General features: G+C 50.2%; 1 protein-coding gene across 1 annotated transcript in view; it reads left to right on the top strand.

Annotated features, from left to right (window-relative positions):
• ERBB4 (erb-b2 receptor tyrosine kinase 4) overlaps positions 1-16,849 on the top strand; it is a gene marked incomplete at its 5' end in the record, with an annotated part of 401,399 nt that overhangs the window by 331,338 nt on the left and 53,212 nt on the right. Inside the window, 2 exons of the mRNA XM_015423413.1 lie at positions 1,165-1,320; positions 1,738-1,813. Coding sequence (XP_015278899.1) covers positions 1,165-1,320; positions 1,738-1,813 — 232 coding nt within the window. The remainder of the gene's footprint in view (positions 1-1,164; positions 1,321-1,737; positions 1,814-16,849) is intronic.

Raw genomic sequence — 16,849 nt, forward strand, 5'->3', positions numbered from 1 at the left:
GGGTTGCCAGCTCCAGGTTGGGAAATTCCTGGAGATTTGGGGGGTGGAGTCTGGGGAGGGCAAGGTTTGGGGAGGGGAGGGACTTTGGTGGGATATAATGCCATAGAGTCCACCTTCCAAGGCGGCCATTTCTTCAGGGGAACTGATCTCTGTAGTCTGGAGATCACTTCTAGTTTCAAGAAATCTCCAGCTACCACCTGGAGGTTGGCAACCCTAGCCAGGAGGCAGCATCAGTGAATGGCTTTGGCCTCTCTGCCCTGTTGGTCCTCCAGAGGAGCTGGCCGGCCGCTGTGTGAGACAGGAGGCTGGACTGGATGGACCACAGGCCTGATCCAGCAGGGCTCTTCTGATGCTCATCTCAGTTTCTCTGCCCTATTGTTGGCCATCCAGAGGAACTGGTTGGCCCCTGTGTGAGATGGGATGCTGGACTAGATGAACCCTCACTGGTCTGACCCAGCAGGGCTCTTCTGAGGTTCTTATGAAGGCCTCAGCCTCTCTGCCCTCCAGAGAAACTGGTTGGCCCGTGTGAGACGGGATGCTGAACTAGGTGGACCCTCACTGGTCTGATCCAGCAGGGCTCTTCTGAGGTTCTTCTCAGGGGAAGACCTCAGTCTCTGTGCCCTGTTGTTGGTCCTCCAGAGGAACTAGTTGGCCACTGTGTGAGGCAGGATGCTGGACTAGATGGACCACAGGCCTGATCCAGCAGGGCTCTTCTGATGTTCTTATCAGGAGAAGGCCTTGGCCTCCCTGCCCTGTTGTTGGCCTTCCAGAGGAACTGGTTGACCATGGTGTGAGATAGGAAGCTGGACTGGATGGACCACTGGTCTGATCCAGCAGGGCTCTTCTGAGGTTCTTCTCAGGGGAAGGCCTCGGCCTCTCTGCCCTGTTGTTGGCCCTCCAGAGGAGCTGGCTGGCCACTGTGTGAGACGGGAGGCTGGACTAGATGGACCCTCCCTGGTCTGACCCAGCAGGGCTCTTCTGATGTTCTTATCAGGGGAAGGCCTCGGCCTCTATGCCCTGTTCTTGGCCCTCCAGAGGAACTGGTTGGCCACTATGTGAGAAAGGAGGCTGGACTAGATGGACCACTGGTCTGATCCAGCAGGGCTCTTCTGATGTTCTTATACTGAAAAGAGGGTGTTTTTGTTTTATGTTTTTCTTTCTTAGGGAATGATGTACCTGGAAGAGAGACGCTTAGTTCACCGAGACCTGGCAGCCCGAAATGTCCTCGTGAAATCACCAAATCACGTGAAGATCACAGACTTTGGCCTAGCCAGGCTACTGGAAGGGGACGAGAAGGAATACAGCGCAGATGGTGGGAAGGTGGGTGTGGCTGACATCAAATACAGCAGGGTTTGAAATGGCATCACCTCATCATGGAGTTTGACTCAAAAATCAATTATGTACAGTTTGGTGTAGTGGTTAGAAGCCCAGACTCTAATCTGGGAGAGCCGGGTTTGATCCCCCACTCCTCCACATGCAGCTGCTGGTGGATGGCCTTGGGACAGATACAAATTCTTTCAGAGCTGTTCTCTCAAGAGCAGTTCTCAGCCAGAACTCTCTCAGCCCCGCCTACCTCGCTGGGTGTCTGTCGTGGGGAGGGGAAGGGAAAGGAGATTGTAAGCTGCTCTGAGACTCCTTCAGGTGGTGAAGGGCGGGGTATAAATCCAATCTCCTCTTCTTCTTTTTCTACATAATAATTTTTCTTTATTAATTTTTTAAACTTTTTTATATTTATAGATGCCCATTAAATGGATGGCTCTTGAGTGTATCCATTACAGAAAATTTACGCATCAGACCGACGTCTGGAGCTACGGTAAATCTAAATCTATGTATTTATATTCCGTAATTAATATTATTATAGCAGCAAGGATTGCATATGCCAGTTGTTGGAGGAAAACAGGGGTACCAAACAGTAATGGAAGGGGTAGCTGGGTAGCTCAGGTGTTTGATGTAGGAGCCCTCAGGATAAAACTTTAGCATCACCTGTTAAGGTTTGCATTTCAAACATGTTTGTAAGAATTTTTCATCCAGATTTCAGGTAGGGCACTGTTTTAGTTATGCTGGGTCGTTTTTGAAGGGTTGTTAACCGTTTGGGGGTTTTCCTGGGTCTTTCTGAAAAATTTGGGACATTATTTTTGTCATTTCCCGCTGCCCGAGGCCCTCATTTCTGTCTCCATCTACTGGGAATGCATTTGGCTAATGGGGACTAGGGAATTTAGCCTCCTGGTGGGACCGGGGGATCCCCCGGAATTTACAGCTCATCTCCAGACTCCAGAGATCAGTTCCCCTGGAGGAAATGGCTGCTTTGGCGGGTGGACTCTGTGGCCTTGTGCCCCCCTGGGGCCCCCGCCCCCCCCCCCGGCTCCACCCCCAAATCTCCAGGAGTTTCCCAACTGGGATGTGGCGACCCTAATGGGGAGTATTCTTGTGAACACGGATAGCCTACTTCAGTGTAATCTCTGATCGCAGAGGGAGGGAGGGAGGGAAAAGGGGAAATGTTAAGTCGCTCGCTTAACAAAGCAGTCAGAGTGTGATTCAGCAAGAACACAGCTTTATTCTTCCACTCGAACACAACTCCAACACGGATCAACATCTGATAGCCAGAACAGCCTTTACATTGCAGCTGTCCTGCTTTTAAACTCTCCCGGCTAATGTAGCCACACCCACTGTACAATTACCAACCAATAAGGTTGTATGCATAAGGACCAATCACGGATGTTCCCGCTCAGGGAGCTTGCTTGAAAGTGATTGGTTAGGTGCTTCCTGGGCCAGTAACACGATTGGATGGATTTGGATCCTAGCCCAGGACGAAGCTTTACATTACACTTCAATTAGATCTTTCACAACATATCATGCATTCAAGGCAGCTTCGAATACACTACAGGACACCAGCCCCGGACTTCCTGTGCCACATCATCCCCACTGGAGGCCTCTCCCCACCACCAGCATCTGAGACGGCAGAGCCCACCTCCCTAGCCAGACGATGGTGGGCGGGCTCCTGGACTCACGCAAGGCTTGGCTGCTGCAGTGGCCTTTCCCCCTCATCGTTATTTTAATTAACCAGCGGATGAATTGCATTATATTGATAGAACAGTATAGCAAGATGTGTGCCAGGCTTCCTGAATTCCCAAGTTTTCAGGTTTTTTGACACAGTGAATCAGGGGTGTCAAACATGTGGACCGGGGGCCGGATTAGGCCCCCGGAGGGCTTCCATCAGGCCTGCAGTGGAACTGGTCATCTCCTGCCTCCAGTTCTGCTGCTGCGGCTGCATCATAGCTTGCTTCGCCAAACTCCCTTAATCACTCAGCCATTTCAAGTTTTAACCTGGGTCCTAGACTCAGAATTCTTGAGCATAAGATTTCTGTGGTGAGTGTCAATAAATCAAAAGTAGTTTTGCAGCTTACAGAGCTAATGTTTTAAGCATGTTTTTATTTTAAGTAAAAAAAAAACTTTGTGTTTGTGTCCTTTATAAAGTTTATATCTCCGCTACCTGGCATTACATGTTATGACACACATGGCCCGGCCCAGCAAGGTCAAATTTGTGTCAGATCCGACCCTCGTAACAAATGAGTTTGACACCCCTGGGCTACCTCCTTCCATTGCAGAGACCAATTCTGAGAGATGAATTTTCATTGCTCATGGAATGTGGAGTGTTTGGGGTCATTTCAGGTGGCCCCCGCCCTAATGAAAGCAGCTGATTTTGAGTATAATTTCATTCTGGGATCCCCAAAAGTGTATCCTTGTTAAGTCTTTCTTGCAGCAATGCAAAGTTAAACCTCAGCCCAAGATGCAGGGAAGCGAATGGGATGCTTCCAGCCGGTCGGGATTGATGGCCCGGCTCTCGCTGGTCTTGTTGTGAAGCAGATCCTTATCACCCATTTGATTTCTACACTTTCTGAGGCTTTTAGGAGAATTTACATTTGAAAAGAACGGCTAGGGTTCTGTCTCGGTGTTATCATTTGAAATACGTTATCGCTTTTGTCGGCCTGCCTGCAGGCCGGCTTCCTCGAAGCAGCCTTGATTGGGAAGCACTTTGGCTGCTCCTTGAGAAAGAAAAAGAGATCTTTTCTTTTAGACATGTGGCATCGTGGCCAGGAGCTATAATTTACGGTGCCAGGCAGTGCCTGGAAAGTGTTGGGAGGGCTATGGAAAGGGCAGAGAAAAAAAAGAAAAATAAGGCCTTATCTACTTATAAGAGGTTCTTACCATAGAGTTGCTGGTGATTCCTAGAGCTACCTGGAAGTGAAAAGGATAACTGTAGGAAGTTCTTGCCATAGAGTTGCTGGTGATTCCTGTTGCTATCTGAAAGTGAAAAGGACAGTTCTAGGATGTTCTTACCACAGAGTTACTGGTGATTCCTAGAGCTACCTGTAAATGAAAAGGATAGTTCTAGGAAGTTCTTATTATAGAGTTACTAGTGATTCCTAGAGCTACCTGGGTCCTCACTGTGGAGAAACATGGGGTATAAAGGAAGTAAATAAGTAATAAATATAGTTGAAGAAGGGAGGCAAATGAAAGGTTGGTGACTGAGTGGACGAGAAGGAGACAATGAGGCAGGGAAAAGGGAGAGGATAGAGGGGTTACCCTGTGAGAGAAAGAGGGAATAGTGTGGGAGTGTGGGGGCAGGGCCGGCCGGAGGTTTTTTTGAGCCCTAGGCGGGGCTACCTTCTGGCGCCCCCCAGCATGTGCCCAATGATGGGGTTGCCAACCTCCCGGAGCGCGCCCCAGAGAGCCCTTCTCTCTGGTTGATTTTACTCCCAAGGAGGTCTGTATGGGGTTGTAGCTTCCCTGCTGCTGGCTGCCTGCTGCGGGGGGGAGGTGGTGGGCCCAGGCAATGACCACAGCTTGCCGCGGGCCCGGGCACTGACCGCCTGCTCTTCTTTGCCACCACTGGCGGTGGGCTGGTGCTGGGCTACGTAGCTGGCAGGACGTGGTTGGCGCTGGGGCGGCGGCTCCTGCTCACCTTGACCGGCGCCCTGTGGCTGAACATGCTGCTCTCCTGGGCAGCCTCAGACACCTCCGCGCTGAGAATCATGGTCGGGCACCAGCGGGCATCAGAGGCTGGCACCGAATGGGACAGGCGCCCCCCTGGCAGGCTGGCTGCTGCCTTCACCGCGCTCCTCCTGTCAGCCCATCATCTGTTCAGCCCTCCGCGGGGGCACCCGCCCAAGTGGCGGCTCCTGCTGCTCCGGCTCCTGCCACTGCTGCCTTCTCGCGGCTGCCCTCAGGCCGCTGCGGAGGGGGGCGGGCTTCACACTGGAGCCAGACGGGGAGAGGGCAGGAGGTGGAGCGCGCGGCTGCAGGGCTGGCGGCCCTCTGAAAGGAGACCGAGAGAAAGACGGCTGGTAGAAGAGACCGCGGGGGGGGGGAATCGGTGCCCCATCCAGGGCCTGGCGCTCTAGGCGAATGCCTAGTTCACCTAGCGGGTGAACCGGCCCTGTGTGTGTGGGGGGGATATGGGGAAAGTAATGTGCCCTCTCCCAAGTCCTTGGAGGTTCCCTACCCTGCCAGTGGGCCTAGCCCAGTGTCCAGCTCCAGTTTTCCTAAGTAAAAGCTGCTGCCAAGGGAAGCTGAAGATGGGGGGGGCTGGCTGTTGGTGGGAAGGGGAGAAGGAAGCAGAAAAACACTCTGGGGGCTTTCAGGAAAGGGAAAGATGGAATGGTGGAGGAGGGGGAAATGAGATGCTTCCTACTACAAGTCCTTGCAGCTTCCCGCTTGTCGTCTATGGTGTTCTGAAAACGAAATCAGAATACCCTCATGTACATTCATGTGGGTTAGGCAACTCCGTGCTTTTTCGGACGAGATAGACCAAGAATGCCCAACATGGGGCCCCTGGGCGCCATGTCGCACCCAACACCTTTCCTGGTGCCCACCAAGTGTTTTCAGAAAATGGGCAGGGCCAGGTGGGGGCTTTGCCCAGCAGGACTCCTGGTTGGCCTGTAGAGAGCTTCTTGGCAGCTGCCCTCACAGCACAAGGATCTTCGCTGCGTGGCTGACGGTAAGCCTCGGCAGCTATTTTGTGGCTGGCTCTGCCTCAAGCGGCAGCCATCTTGCGGCAGCTGTTTTGCGGCTGTGTCAGAATTCCAGAGTTGACCACTGGCTCAAAAAGCTGGGGGGCCTTTGAGATAGACTATCCGTTGCAGTCCAGCTTTTGTCCTGGTTTGGGGGCCGAAAAATGTTCTGGTTGCCCTGACCTTGGCTGGGAGGGAAGCTGGTGGAGTTCATCCCTGCTGATTCCCTTGGTCCTCTGGGGGTTTTCAATACCATAAATACCAACAAACCATGGATTGACTCCTTTGGACTACTAGATACTGGGGATACCACTCTCCTGTCATTCCATCCTATCTGGTTGACTAGTTCTTAGATGGTAAGACAGGGAATTAAATTCCCCAAAGAGCCAGTTTGGTGTTGTGGTGAAGTGCGCGGACTCTAATCTGGGAGAACCGGGGTTGATTCCTCCACTCCTCCACTTGCACCTGGCTGGATGACCTTGGGCAAGCCGTAGCTGTTCTTGAAAGAGCAGTTTCTGTCTCTCGGCCCCATGTACGTCACAGGTTGTCTGTTGTGGGGAGGGGAAGGGAAAGGAGATTGTAACCCGCTCTGAGACTCCTTTGGGACTTCTTATTCTTCTTCGTCTTCTTCTTCCAGTTCTGTGGTATTTCAAATCTAGGGGTTTGCAGGGCTTGTACTTTATCCTTGTGTTTTTTTAACCATCTACATGAGACTGCTGGAAGAGGCCGCTCCTCAACCAAAGTTTCAGAGGGAGTGTTCACCGGTAGGCAGAGGACACCTGGCTCCATTTCTCCTTGTCACCTGAGTCAGTAGAGTCAATGGATGTCCTGGACCAGTTTCCGGAGTTGGAGATGAACTGGATCTTTAGCTTGGAGAAACGAAGATTGTGGGATGACCTGTTAAACGTTTACAAAATGATGCATGGAACAGAGAAGGTAGAGAAAGAAGTCCTGACTTTCTCAGAATACAAAAACTCGTGGGCACTCAATGAAATTAATGAGCAGTAGGTTTAGAACAGATCAAAGAAAGTCCTTCTTCACCCAAAGAGGAATTAGCACGTGGAATTCACTGCTGAAGGAAGTGGTGGTGGCTACAAGCATAGACAGCTTCAAGCGGGAATTGGATAAACATATGGAGCAGAGGTCCATCAGTGGCTGTTAGTCACAAGGTATAGATAGGAACGCTTGGTCTGGGGTCAAGGGATGCTCTGTACTCTTGGTGCTTGGGGGACAGCGGTGGGAAGGCTTCGGGAGTCCTGGCCCCACTGGCAGACCTCCTGATGGCACCTGGGTTTCGACCACTGTGTGACACAGAGTGTTGGACTGGATGGGCCATTGGCCTGACCCAACATGGCTTCTCTTACAGTTGTGGGCTAATGAAATGAAGTTTAATCCAGATAAGACCGAGAGGTTGTTGGTTGACATTACAGCCAAGTGGGATATGCAAAGTAAACCTGTTCTGGGTGGGGCTTAAAGGCCGGGTTCACTATCTAGGATGTTATTAGATCGGGTATTGCACATGGAGGCATAGCTTCCATCTATAGCACCTTGTGCTATAAAAGGGTGCAGCCTTTCCATTTGGCCACTGTTATCCATGCTCTGGTTACCTCCTGTCTGCGCTACTGCAGTGTGGGGCCTCCTTTGAGGATTGTTTGGAAGCTTCAACAGGTTCTGCCTGCTGCTGCAAGACTGTGATTTTCAGGGACCCCATTTTGTCGGATTTAAAAGTCCTTCATAAGCTTCTGTTTTGTTTCTGGGCACAGTTGAAAGTACCGTTATCTTTGCTGAGCTCTTTTTCAGGATTTAATTGGGGAAATGCTGCTGTATACTGATTTTTATCTACTGCTGCTCTGTGAATTGTTGGCGATTGGTTTATTATTTTTATTGTATTGCTTACTGAGAGTCACGTCGTGAATTTGGTGTTAACAGCACTGGGTATAAAAACTTAATAGTTTTTGAGCAGTGGATTTTTATACCTCATGTTACTAAAACGAAGTATTTCCAACATTGCTAGGAAAGGGGGGGCCTAAATACCTTTGTGGGGGCAGCAGCCTCAGTAGATCTGATTGCATTCCTCAGTCAACCTTTTAAAAGGAAGAAGAGGCATGTGAGAAATCTTCTAAACCTAGAATGAGGGAATTTGTTTAACGGAGTCTAACCGTGTCTTTGGTGTAACCCTAGTAATGGTTTTTGGCCTTCCTCGGGTATTGTTAGTTTATGTGTTTTTTATTGAATTATTTTATAGTTTTAGATGTTTTTAATTGTTGAAATGTTTTATGGTTTTTATGTGTACCACCTTGGGGACCCTGATTGGGTAGAAGGGTAGTATAAGGATGTTTTAAAAGGAATACATTGAATGAATAGAAGAATTTCCTTGGCCTCTGGAGTTCTGGCCCCTGATGGTGGACCTCCTGATGGCACCTGGGCTTTGGCCACTGTGTGGCACAGAGTGTTGGACTGGATGAGGCATTGGCTTGATCCAACATGGCTTCTCTTATGCTCTTATGTCTGGGGCAGTGATGCTTTATATTCTTGGTGTTGGGGGGGGCAACAGAGGGAGGGCTTCTGGTGTTCTGGCCCCACTGGTGGACCTCCTGATGGCCTCTGGGTTTTGGCCACTATATGACACAGAGTGTTGGACTGGATGAGGCATTGGCTTGATCCAACATGGCTTCTCTTATGCTCTTATGTCTGGGGCAGTGATGCTCTGTATTCTTGGAGCTTCGGGGGCAACGATGGGAGGACTTCTGGAGTTCTGGCCCTGCTAGTGGACCTCCTGATGGCAACTGGGCTTTGGCCACTGTGTGGCACAGAGTGTTGGACTGGATGGGCCATTGTCCTGTTCCAACTTGGCTTCTCTTATGTTCTTATGTCTGGGGCAGTGATGTCCTGCATTCTTGGTGCTTCGGGGGAAACAGTGGGAGGACTTCTGGAGTTCTGGCCCTGCTGGTGGACCTCCCAATGGCCCCTGGGTTTTGGCCACTATCTGACCCAGAATGTTGGACTGGATGGGTTATTGGCCTGATCCAACAGATAGATACATATTTAAATGAGAAGGTCTGCTGCACAGTGGAAGAGCCTCTCCTTTGCGTGCAGAAGGTCCCAGGATTCAGTCCCCGGCATCTCCAGCTAACAGGAAAAGGCAGTAAGTGATGTGAAAGACCTCTGCCTGAGAGCCTGTAGAGCTGCTCTCGGTTTGAGTAGACTGTAGTGACCATGATAGACACAGGGTCTGCATCAGTACAAGGGCTATTATGCCCACACAGCTTACTGCAGAGAACCCAAGCAGTCAAGCTTTTAAGCTTGACTTTGGATTCTGTGCCTGCCGAACGCACCATTCCTTTTTCTCTGGTGTATTTGTTCTGTAGCTGCAAACCAAAAACAGTTTTTCTTAATTGGGGTAGTACCATATGGGGTGGCGATGCCCAAAGGGTTTTTTTTTTTAATTCACTCAATTGCCCTATCGCAGCTGCACAGTAGTGTCTAGTAAGTGCCTGCCTTTTAAATTCCTCTCATCCGCACCTTTCATCACTGTCAGTGTTACTTGAGAGTCTATAAACACCCAAATGGGAACCTCTGTATGGCTCAACTTCAGGAGGGGTTGCTGGATAGCAACGTTTAAAATTTCCTAATGACTGAAGAGCTTCAAGATTCGGGTGGCAGAAAAAGGCAGCCCAGCCAGAAGTCTCTTTCTTTCTTTCTTTCTTTCTTTCTTTCTTTCTTTCTTTCTTTCTTTCTTTCTTTCTTTCTTTCTTTCTTTCTAGCTTGAGACTAGTAATGGTCTCATATCACTAGACTCATGCCGCTTGTAAAAAAAAATTAAATGTAAACGGAAACAAGTAATCAATTAAGCTTGCAAACGGATGAATGACAGAAGGTACAGAGTGGGTGGAATGATGTGGGAGTGACCTCCGAGGGGCAGCAAAGAGGCGGGGGGGAAATCCAAGATCTTCTGTAAGCTTTTGAATTACCTTCAGCTTGGAAGTGAAAGAAGGGGGAAATTGGCAGAAAACCACTCTCATAAAACCCAGGGAAACAGCAGCTGGAAAGGGAGAAAAAGCAATGCAGAATAAAAAGAAAGAAAGAAAGAAAACCAAACGGACAAGCATGGTGAAAGCGAGACAAAACACCTGTGCGTAATGGGCCTAAGGCAGCTTCATGTGTGTTCATGTGTATTTAACGCAGTGGGACCTATCGCTTAGCTAAGATCAGGCTGCTGTGCATAGTGAGATTCTCTATCATGGCTCCGTTTTTTGCGAGTCCTGCCAGTGGCAATTAAGAATCTTGAAACCCTGGGAGTGCAGACAGTCCTCTTGCTCTTCAGTACCTGATAGGTGCAGTCTTCAAACACAGATGGGAATAACGTTCCCTTTGGGGAAGCAAGAGGGTTGTCCACTCTGGCTTAGGAAAATCCTGGAGATTTGAGGGTAGAGCCCTGGAAGAGCAGGGTAAGGAGAGGTGAGGGACCTCTTCTGGGTAGAATACCGTGGAGTCTACCTTTGAAAGCTGCTATTAGGGCTGGCGAGCCCTAATTGCGCCGCGCAGGTTGCGGCATTCTCATTCAAATTGCGCCCGGCACGAGCGCTGGGCGGGCTTCTGGGGCCGCCACCACAATTAGAGCTCAAGGGCCCCACTCAAGCGCTTGGCCTCGGGGCCGCCCTCGCCCTCTAATTGCCCGTGTTTAGCTCGAGGGCCAGGAGGATCACTCACCCCTCCCTCCCTGGCTGGCGGGGGTTCATGCCTCACTTCTTCCCCGGAGCCCGGCGCGCTCAGCGGTTCCTGGTCTGGTCTCTCTTCGCAGTTCCCGGGGCTCATGGCTGAGGAGTGCAGGTGAGCAGCGGGAGGAGGAAAAGCGCGGGAGAGCCGGGGCTGGTGAGTGAGGGCAAGAGCGTGCCTGTGGCCAGCTGGAGGGGCGTGAGGGGGCTTCTGAGGAGAGGCAGTTGAAGCCCATGGCCCCCCAGCTCCGCCAGGGAGGAGGCTCTTGGGGAGCCCGAAGGCCCGGGGTGGCTTTTTTCCCTCCGCGCCCCTTGGCGAGTCTCCGACTGAGCGGGACGAGGTGCCAGGGCAGGGGGCGCCAAAAGGGACTGGCCTGTGCGTGGGGTGGCAGGTTGGCCAAGAGAGCGGCTCCTCCTCCCGCTCATCTTCGACGCCCTGCTTGGCGTGCCGGGGCGAGGGGGATGGGGGGGGTGGGACACACTGCGGCCCCGGGAAGTGCGGGGAGGGGTGGGCAGACCTCAACAAGGCCCGGGGAAGCAGAGGAGGAGGTAGGGACAACTTACCTTCCTCTTCGGCATCCTCGTGGCACTGACTGAGGCCTGCTGGGAGCAGAGGGCGGGGCTTGGTCATGTGACCACCCTGCCCCCTGGGCTGGTCACTCCCGGAGCGGGGCTCTGGAGAGCTCCGGTAGGATGAGAGGCCTGGTCATCTGGAGATTAATTGTAATGATGGGAGATCCAGTAATGCTGGGAGATCCAAACTGGCTGGAGGTTGGTAACCCTTGGAAGCAATTTGCATCCAACTGCAAATGTACCCGGAGAGGGCCTGTACTGGAGCAATGGCTCTGTGTGTGTGTGTGTGTGTGTGTCCTGGTTTTGTGCAGCTCTCTTTAAAAGCAGGGAGCTGAAAGAATAGTCAAAGTCTTGGGAGACATGGCTGATGGTAGCAATCACAGGGAAAGGTGGCTAAGGGAGAAAGCTATTGTGCATATTTGGATATCTGTTATCTGTGCGTGCCCTCTCTTCCTTTCTTCCTCTCCGACATGGCCACCTGCACAATATGATTACTAGGCCAAAGGCATATCTTCAATGACCTTTAAAATAAAAGAATAAAAAGTCCCCACAAAAGCCGCTTCTGGGACAGGAGAACATTTTTTTTTATATTAAAGTTGGTCTTTGGGGATAAATTCAGTTACTCGCCTTGCACGCTATTTATCTTACTGCTTAACTGGAAGAGAAAAGATGATCTCGAGGACTTTTGAAAATAGTTGCAAAACCGCCGCACTATCATAACTCAGATCCAGAAGGACTTTGTGGTTTTGGGTTTTTTAAAAAAAAATGTCACTTATTTTGAGTGACTTGGAACATAAAAACAATGATGTATCTGCAGTTCAGTTCTGGGGGGGGATGACCCATGTGGTTTAGGAAAAAACGTGTCATTTTTTTAAATCATCGTTTTGTATCGGACTCCCCCCTCCCTCTTTTTACAAGATAAAAAACAGAACTATTCTTTTTTGTTATCATCTCCAGTGACTCCCCCACCCTTTTTCTCCCTCATTTCCCCTCTACTTTTCTCTCCTCACGACTATCCTGCAGTAAGTGCAGAACGCTGCAACTGGACTCCTGGTTGGAGCCAGCTATCGGTAGCATGTGACCCCGATATCACAGCAACTATATTGCCTACCAATCCACCCCCGAGCGTAATTCAAGGTGTTGGTTTTGTCCTTTAAAGCCACACATGGCGTGGGACTGGGATTCACCCAACTTCATGTCCATTGCATCAATCACACTGTCTAACCATCTCATCCTTTGCCGTCCCCTTCTTCTTTTTCCTTCAGTCATTCCCAGCATCAGGGTCTTCTCCTCCAGTGAGGGCTCCCTTCTCATTTGGTGGCCAAAGTATTTGAACTTCAGCTTCAGTCTCTGGCCTTCCAGGGAACAGTCAGGATTGATTTCCTTTAGGGTGGACTGATTCGATCTCCTTGCAGTCCAAGGAGGGGCTCTCAAGAGTCTTCTCCAGCACCATAATTCAAAAGCATCTATTCTTCAGTGCTTGGCCTTCCTTATGGTCCAACTCTTGCAGCCATACATGACTACTGGGAATACTATTGCTTTGACCATACAGACTTTTGTTGGCAGGGTGATATCTCTACTTTTTATTATGCCGTCTAGGTTTGCCATCGCTTTCCTCCCAAGGAGCAGGCGTCTTTTAATTTCATGGCTGCAGTCACCGTCTGCAGTGATCTTGGATCCCAGGAATGTGAAGTTTCAGTGGTAGCCCCATGATTATGGAACAACTTCCCCAGGGAGCTGTACCTGGCCCCCTCACTTTTAGTCTTTAGGAGGCAGCAGAAGACAGTTTTATTTAGGATTACATTTGGTTAAGTCAACTAGCAGTCCCGAGTAGTGAATTTACATTTTGGTTTATATATTTTTAATGTATTCGGTTCTGTGTGCTTGATCTGTGTTGTAAGCCACCTTGAACTCCATAAGGAAGAAAGGCGGCTAATGAATAATCAATAAATCAGTATCTCAAATACTTTCCTCTGGGCCCAAGGCTGAGGGAAGCTGATTAATTCCTCCCACCCCCCAATGTGAGTGCGAACGGGAGAATCCTTGCTTTGGATGTCAGTGTTTGATCTGATGTGTCACTTTTCCGAAGACCCTGGATTCTTTTTCTGTCTTGGGTTATTTCTCGTGTTGCATTTGGTAATATACTTAGCAGGCCTGTATGCATGGAAGGGTCACGAGTCCCTGGCATCAGTGTTCCCTCTAAGCTGAGTTAGTGTGAGCTAGCTCACAGTTTTTTAGCCTCTGGCTGACACATTTTGCTCAGGAAGGAGGGCTCCGAATCGCTCGCTCACAACTTTAATGCCAGTAGCTCACGAAGTAGAATTTTGGCTCACAGGACTCCACAGCTTAGAGGGAGCATTGCCTGGCACCCACCCAACAACTCAGCCCACTCCCCAAACAGCTGTGCTCACCTTCTCCTTCTCCTCTTCCTCCCCCCAACAAAGTCCAGCAAGGGCTCGTGATACCCAGCAATGCTGCCGCGTGACGTTGGCGCCACTCACTCAGCCAGGCTCCGTTGGCTGGCGGGGTAACTAAGAGGGTGGGAAGACAGGGAGGGAAGGGTTGGGTCATGGAGGGGTGCACGCGAGAGACACTCATTCAGCCGGTCCGCCTGGCTTGCTGCTGCTGAACTCCAGCTGGCTTCAGTCAGGTGACTGCCAGTGTTCCCTCTAAGCTGAGTTAGTGTGAGCCAGCTCACAGTTTTTTTAGCCTCCGGTGCACACAGTTTTTGTGTTCGCTCAGGAAGGAGGGCTCCAGAGCAAACTCATTTATGCAGCAGCCGAATCGCTGGCTCACAGCTTTAATGCCAGCAGCTGACAAAGTAGAATTTCTGCTCACAAGACTCCACAGCTTAGAGGGAGCGTTGGTGCCTGCCCGTTCCTCTTCAATCAGGAAAGGTGACACGGAGAGGGAAAGGAGGCTAAGAAGGGACAGCCGGATGGTGCAGGATGCTGGCAAGGCAAGGCAACTGTCCAGGCTGCTGCCGTCGCAGGGGAAAAGGCTCAGAGAGAGGGTTGCCCACTGCTGACCCTGTAAGCACCAGGCTCCGAAGGCCAGGGGGAAAGGCCAGCACCAAGCCCACCTCATGAGACCTGCTCCACAGCTGGCGAGGAGAACAGTGCTTGGAAGGACACCCGCCCACCCATGCTCTGCAAAGGAGCCCAGCTGGTCTCCAGCGGCAGGGCTCCTCCCCCAAACCCCACCCTCCCCAGGTGGCACCTTGGTGCACCCCCAACAAAAAATCTCTGGGTACGAGGGCGATAAAGTAGTAATTTTGGCTCTGGACCCATGGGGTAGGACACAACAGACAACCCGTAATATTATGGGTTGGCATGGGATATTATGGGGTACCGGTTACATGGTAACTGGTAGAAGGTTGACATCACCTTACTGACCCACCATTGGGTACAGGCCTAGCCCAAGGAGGGGCCAGTTTCCTATAAGAATCCGTGTTACTCCAGCTATGGTCCTGGTTGCCTGGTGCTAGAGACATACCTTTGTCAATAGTACCAGTGGCAATCCGCATTGGGGCTGTGACTACTGAGCCTAAGTACAGTCCAGTAGTTCAGTGCCCCAAACTATGGCGTTCCAGTTTGCTTAAGCCTGGATGGGCTAAGAAGTGACTACTAGGTATGCTGATCAACTGCAACTTTGTCTTTGGGGACAGGTAACATCGTATTAGTGCCTTGTGTTCAGTTAGGCTGGATAAGCGAAGGTTTCGTTATTTTTTTACCTACACTGGTCTTGTGTTTTCCTGCACCTAAATAAACTAGAAAATATTTTACCTTGAGAATCTTGTGCGTTCTTTGTGTTACCAAGTCTCAAAGCCTAAATCCTGTTTGCCTAGACCTTTTTGGACCACTTCCTACCAGAAAGCTTTTTGTCCCCTTTTGACTTTTGAGCTGCAGCTCTGGTCTGCAGATTTGTTCTGCTGTTCCAGAATCAAACAGGAGTTTTGGGTTCCCTTTCTCCTAGGCTGGTGGCAGCCGCAGAATAAGGGACCTGGTGGCAGTTCTGCCTGAAGTCTTTTTGTTTAGAATTTTGTTTTGTTGTTTTGAAGAACAGGAAAGGGAACTTTTCCCCTCTGTCTCCTGTTGAGTGATTTTTGTTTGCCCTGTTAGGGTAAAGCCCCTGTGCCTTAATATTTTTGGTAAATGTTTACATGGAAACAGAACAGTGGCCATGATTCAACAGAGCTGCTCATGGTCCCTTGTCCCGGAAGATGTCCATGAAAAATTCATGAGAGGATTCACATCAAGTCTTTTCTCTGATCCCTCTTCCCGCCCACGGTGATTTTTCTTATAAAAATCTCCAAAATTATTTCCTTCCCAGAATTATCTGAAGAAGTGATCCTTGGCTCAAGCAAGCTCATGCTGGAGAGGGAGAAAAAAAAAGTGTTAGTCTTTGAGGTGCCAGGGGATGTCTGCTTTGTTTTGCTCGAGTAGCCAAACACAGCTGGCCCCTGGAGTGTAGCCTTCCTCGAAGTAATAGTAAAATCACTCCATTTTTTACCATTTAACCGTACAATATTCCTGAAAATCACCCTTTCCATATAGAACCATTATTTACACGTTTTCCATAAGTCTGGGGGAACGTTTTAGGTTGTTTCTCCACAACTGCTTTTCAGTTTTCTTTTGAATCTTGTGGAGTAACTCTTGTTGCAGTTTCCTAAAACCACACTGCCCTGGCCTGGATGGCCCACGCTAGCCCGATCCTGTGAGGTTCTGGAATCTAAGTAGGGTTTTGGACCTGATTGGTACTTGGATGGGAGACCACCAAAGAAGTCCAGAATCGCTACACGGAGGAAGGCGATGGCAAATCAACACTGTTTGATCACTGCCTTGAAAACCCCATGGGGTCGCCATAAGGTGGTTGCAACTTGACAGCCAGGGTCCAGCTTACCTCAGGGACCGCCTTTCCCCATATATTCCCCCAAGGGCACTACGGTTGGGGAGTCAACATCTCCTGGTTATTCCAGGCCCCAGGGACATCAGATTTGTTGCTACCAGGGCCAGGGCTTTCTCGGTGGCAGCTCCTACCTGGTGGAATGAGCTCCCAGAGGAGATCCAGGCCCTGTGGGACCTTTCGCAGTTCTGCAGGGCCTGCAAGATGGAGCTCTTCCGCCAGGCTTTTGAATAGGAGCCGCCGCCACCACTATTCCATCTTCATTATTTCTACATCATTGCACCCCCCACCACCATCCATGTGGGTACCATCGGGGTGCGAGACGACCCTGGATTGAGAAGGGATGACAGTGCTACTGAAACGTACATTGGTTTGGGATTAACTCCGTCTTGGGATAAATGATTGACGTGATATCTAGAGCACCAATATTTTATTGGATAGTGTTATATTGTTTTATCCTGTTTTTATCTGTTTTAATGTTGGCATTTTTGCCATTTTGTTAGCCGCCCTGAGCCTCCGGGGAGGGCAGGGTATAAACCTAATAAATAAATAAAAATAAATCACACTATAACCCTACATTGGTGCTGCGAAGAGACCCATCGTGTATTCTTAGGTATGCCTGTATTGAAAGGTGACTTTCACTCT

Source organism: Gekko japonicus, unplaced genomic scaffold, assembly GCF_001447785.1.
Source record: "Gekko japonicus isolate JY-2015 unplaced genomic scaffold, Gekko_japonicus_V1.1 scaffold1499, whole genome shotgun sequence".
Taxonomy (NCBI): Eukaryota; Metazoa; Chordata; class Lepidosauria; order Squamata; family Gekkonidae; genus Gekko; species Gekko japonicus.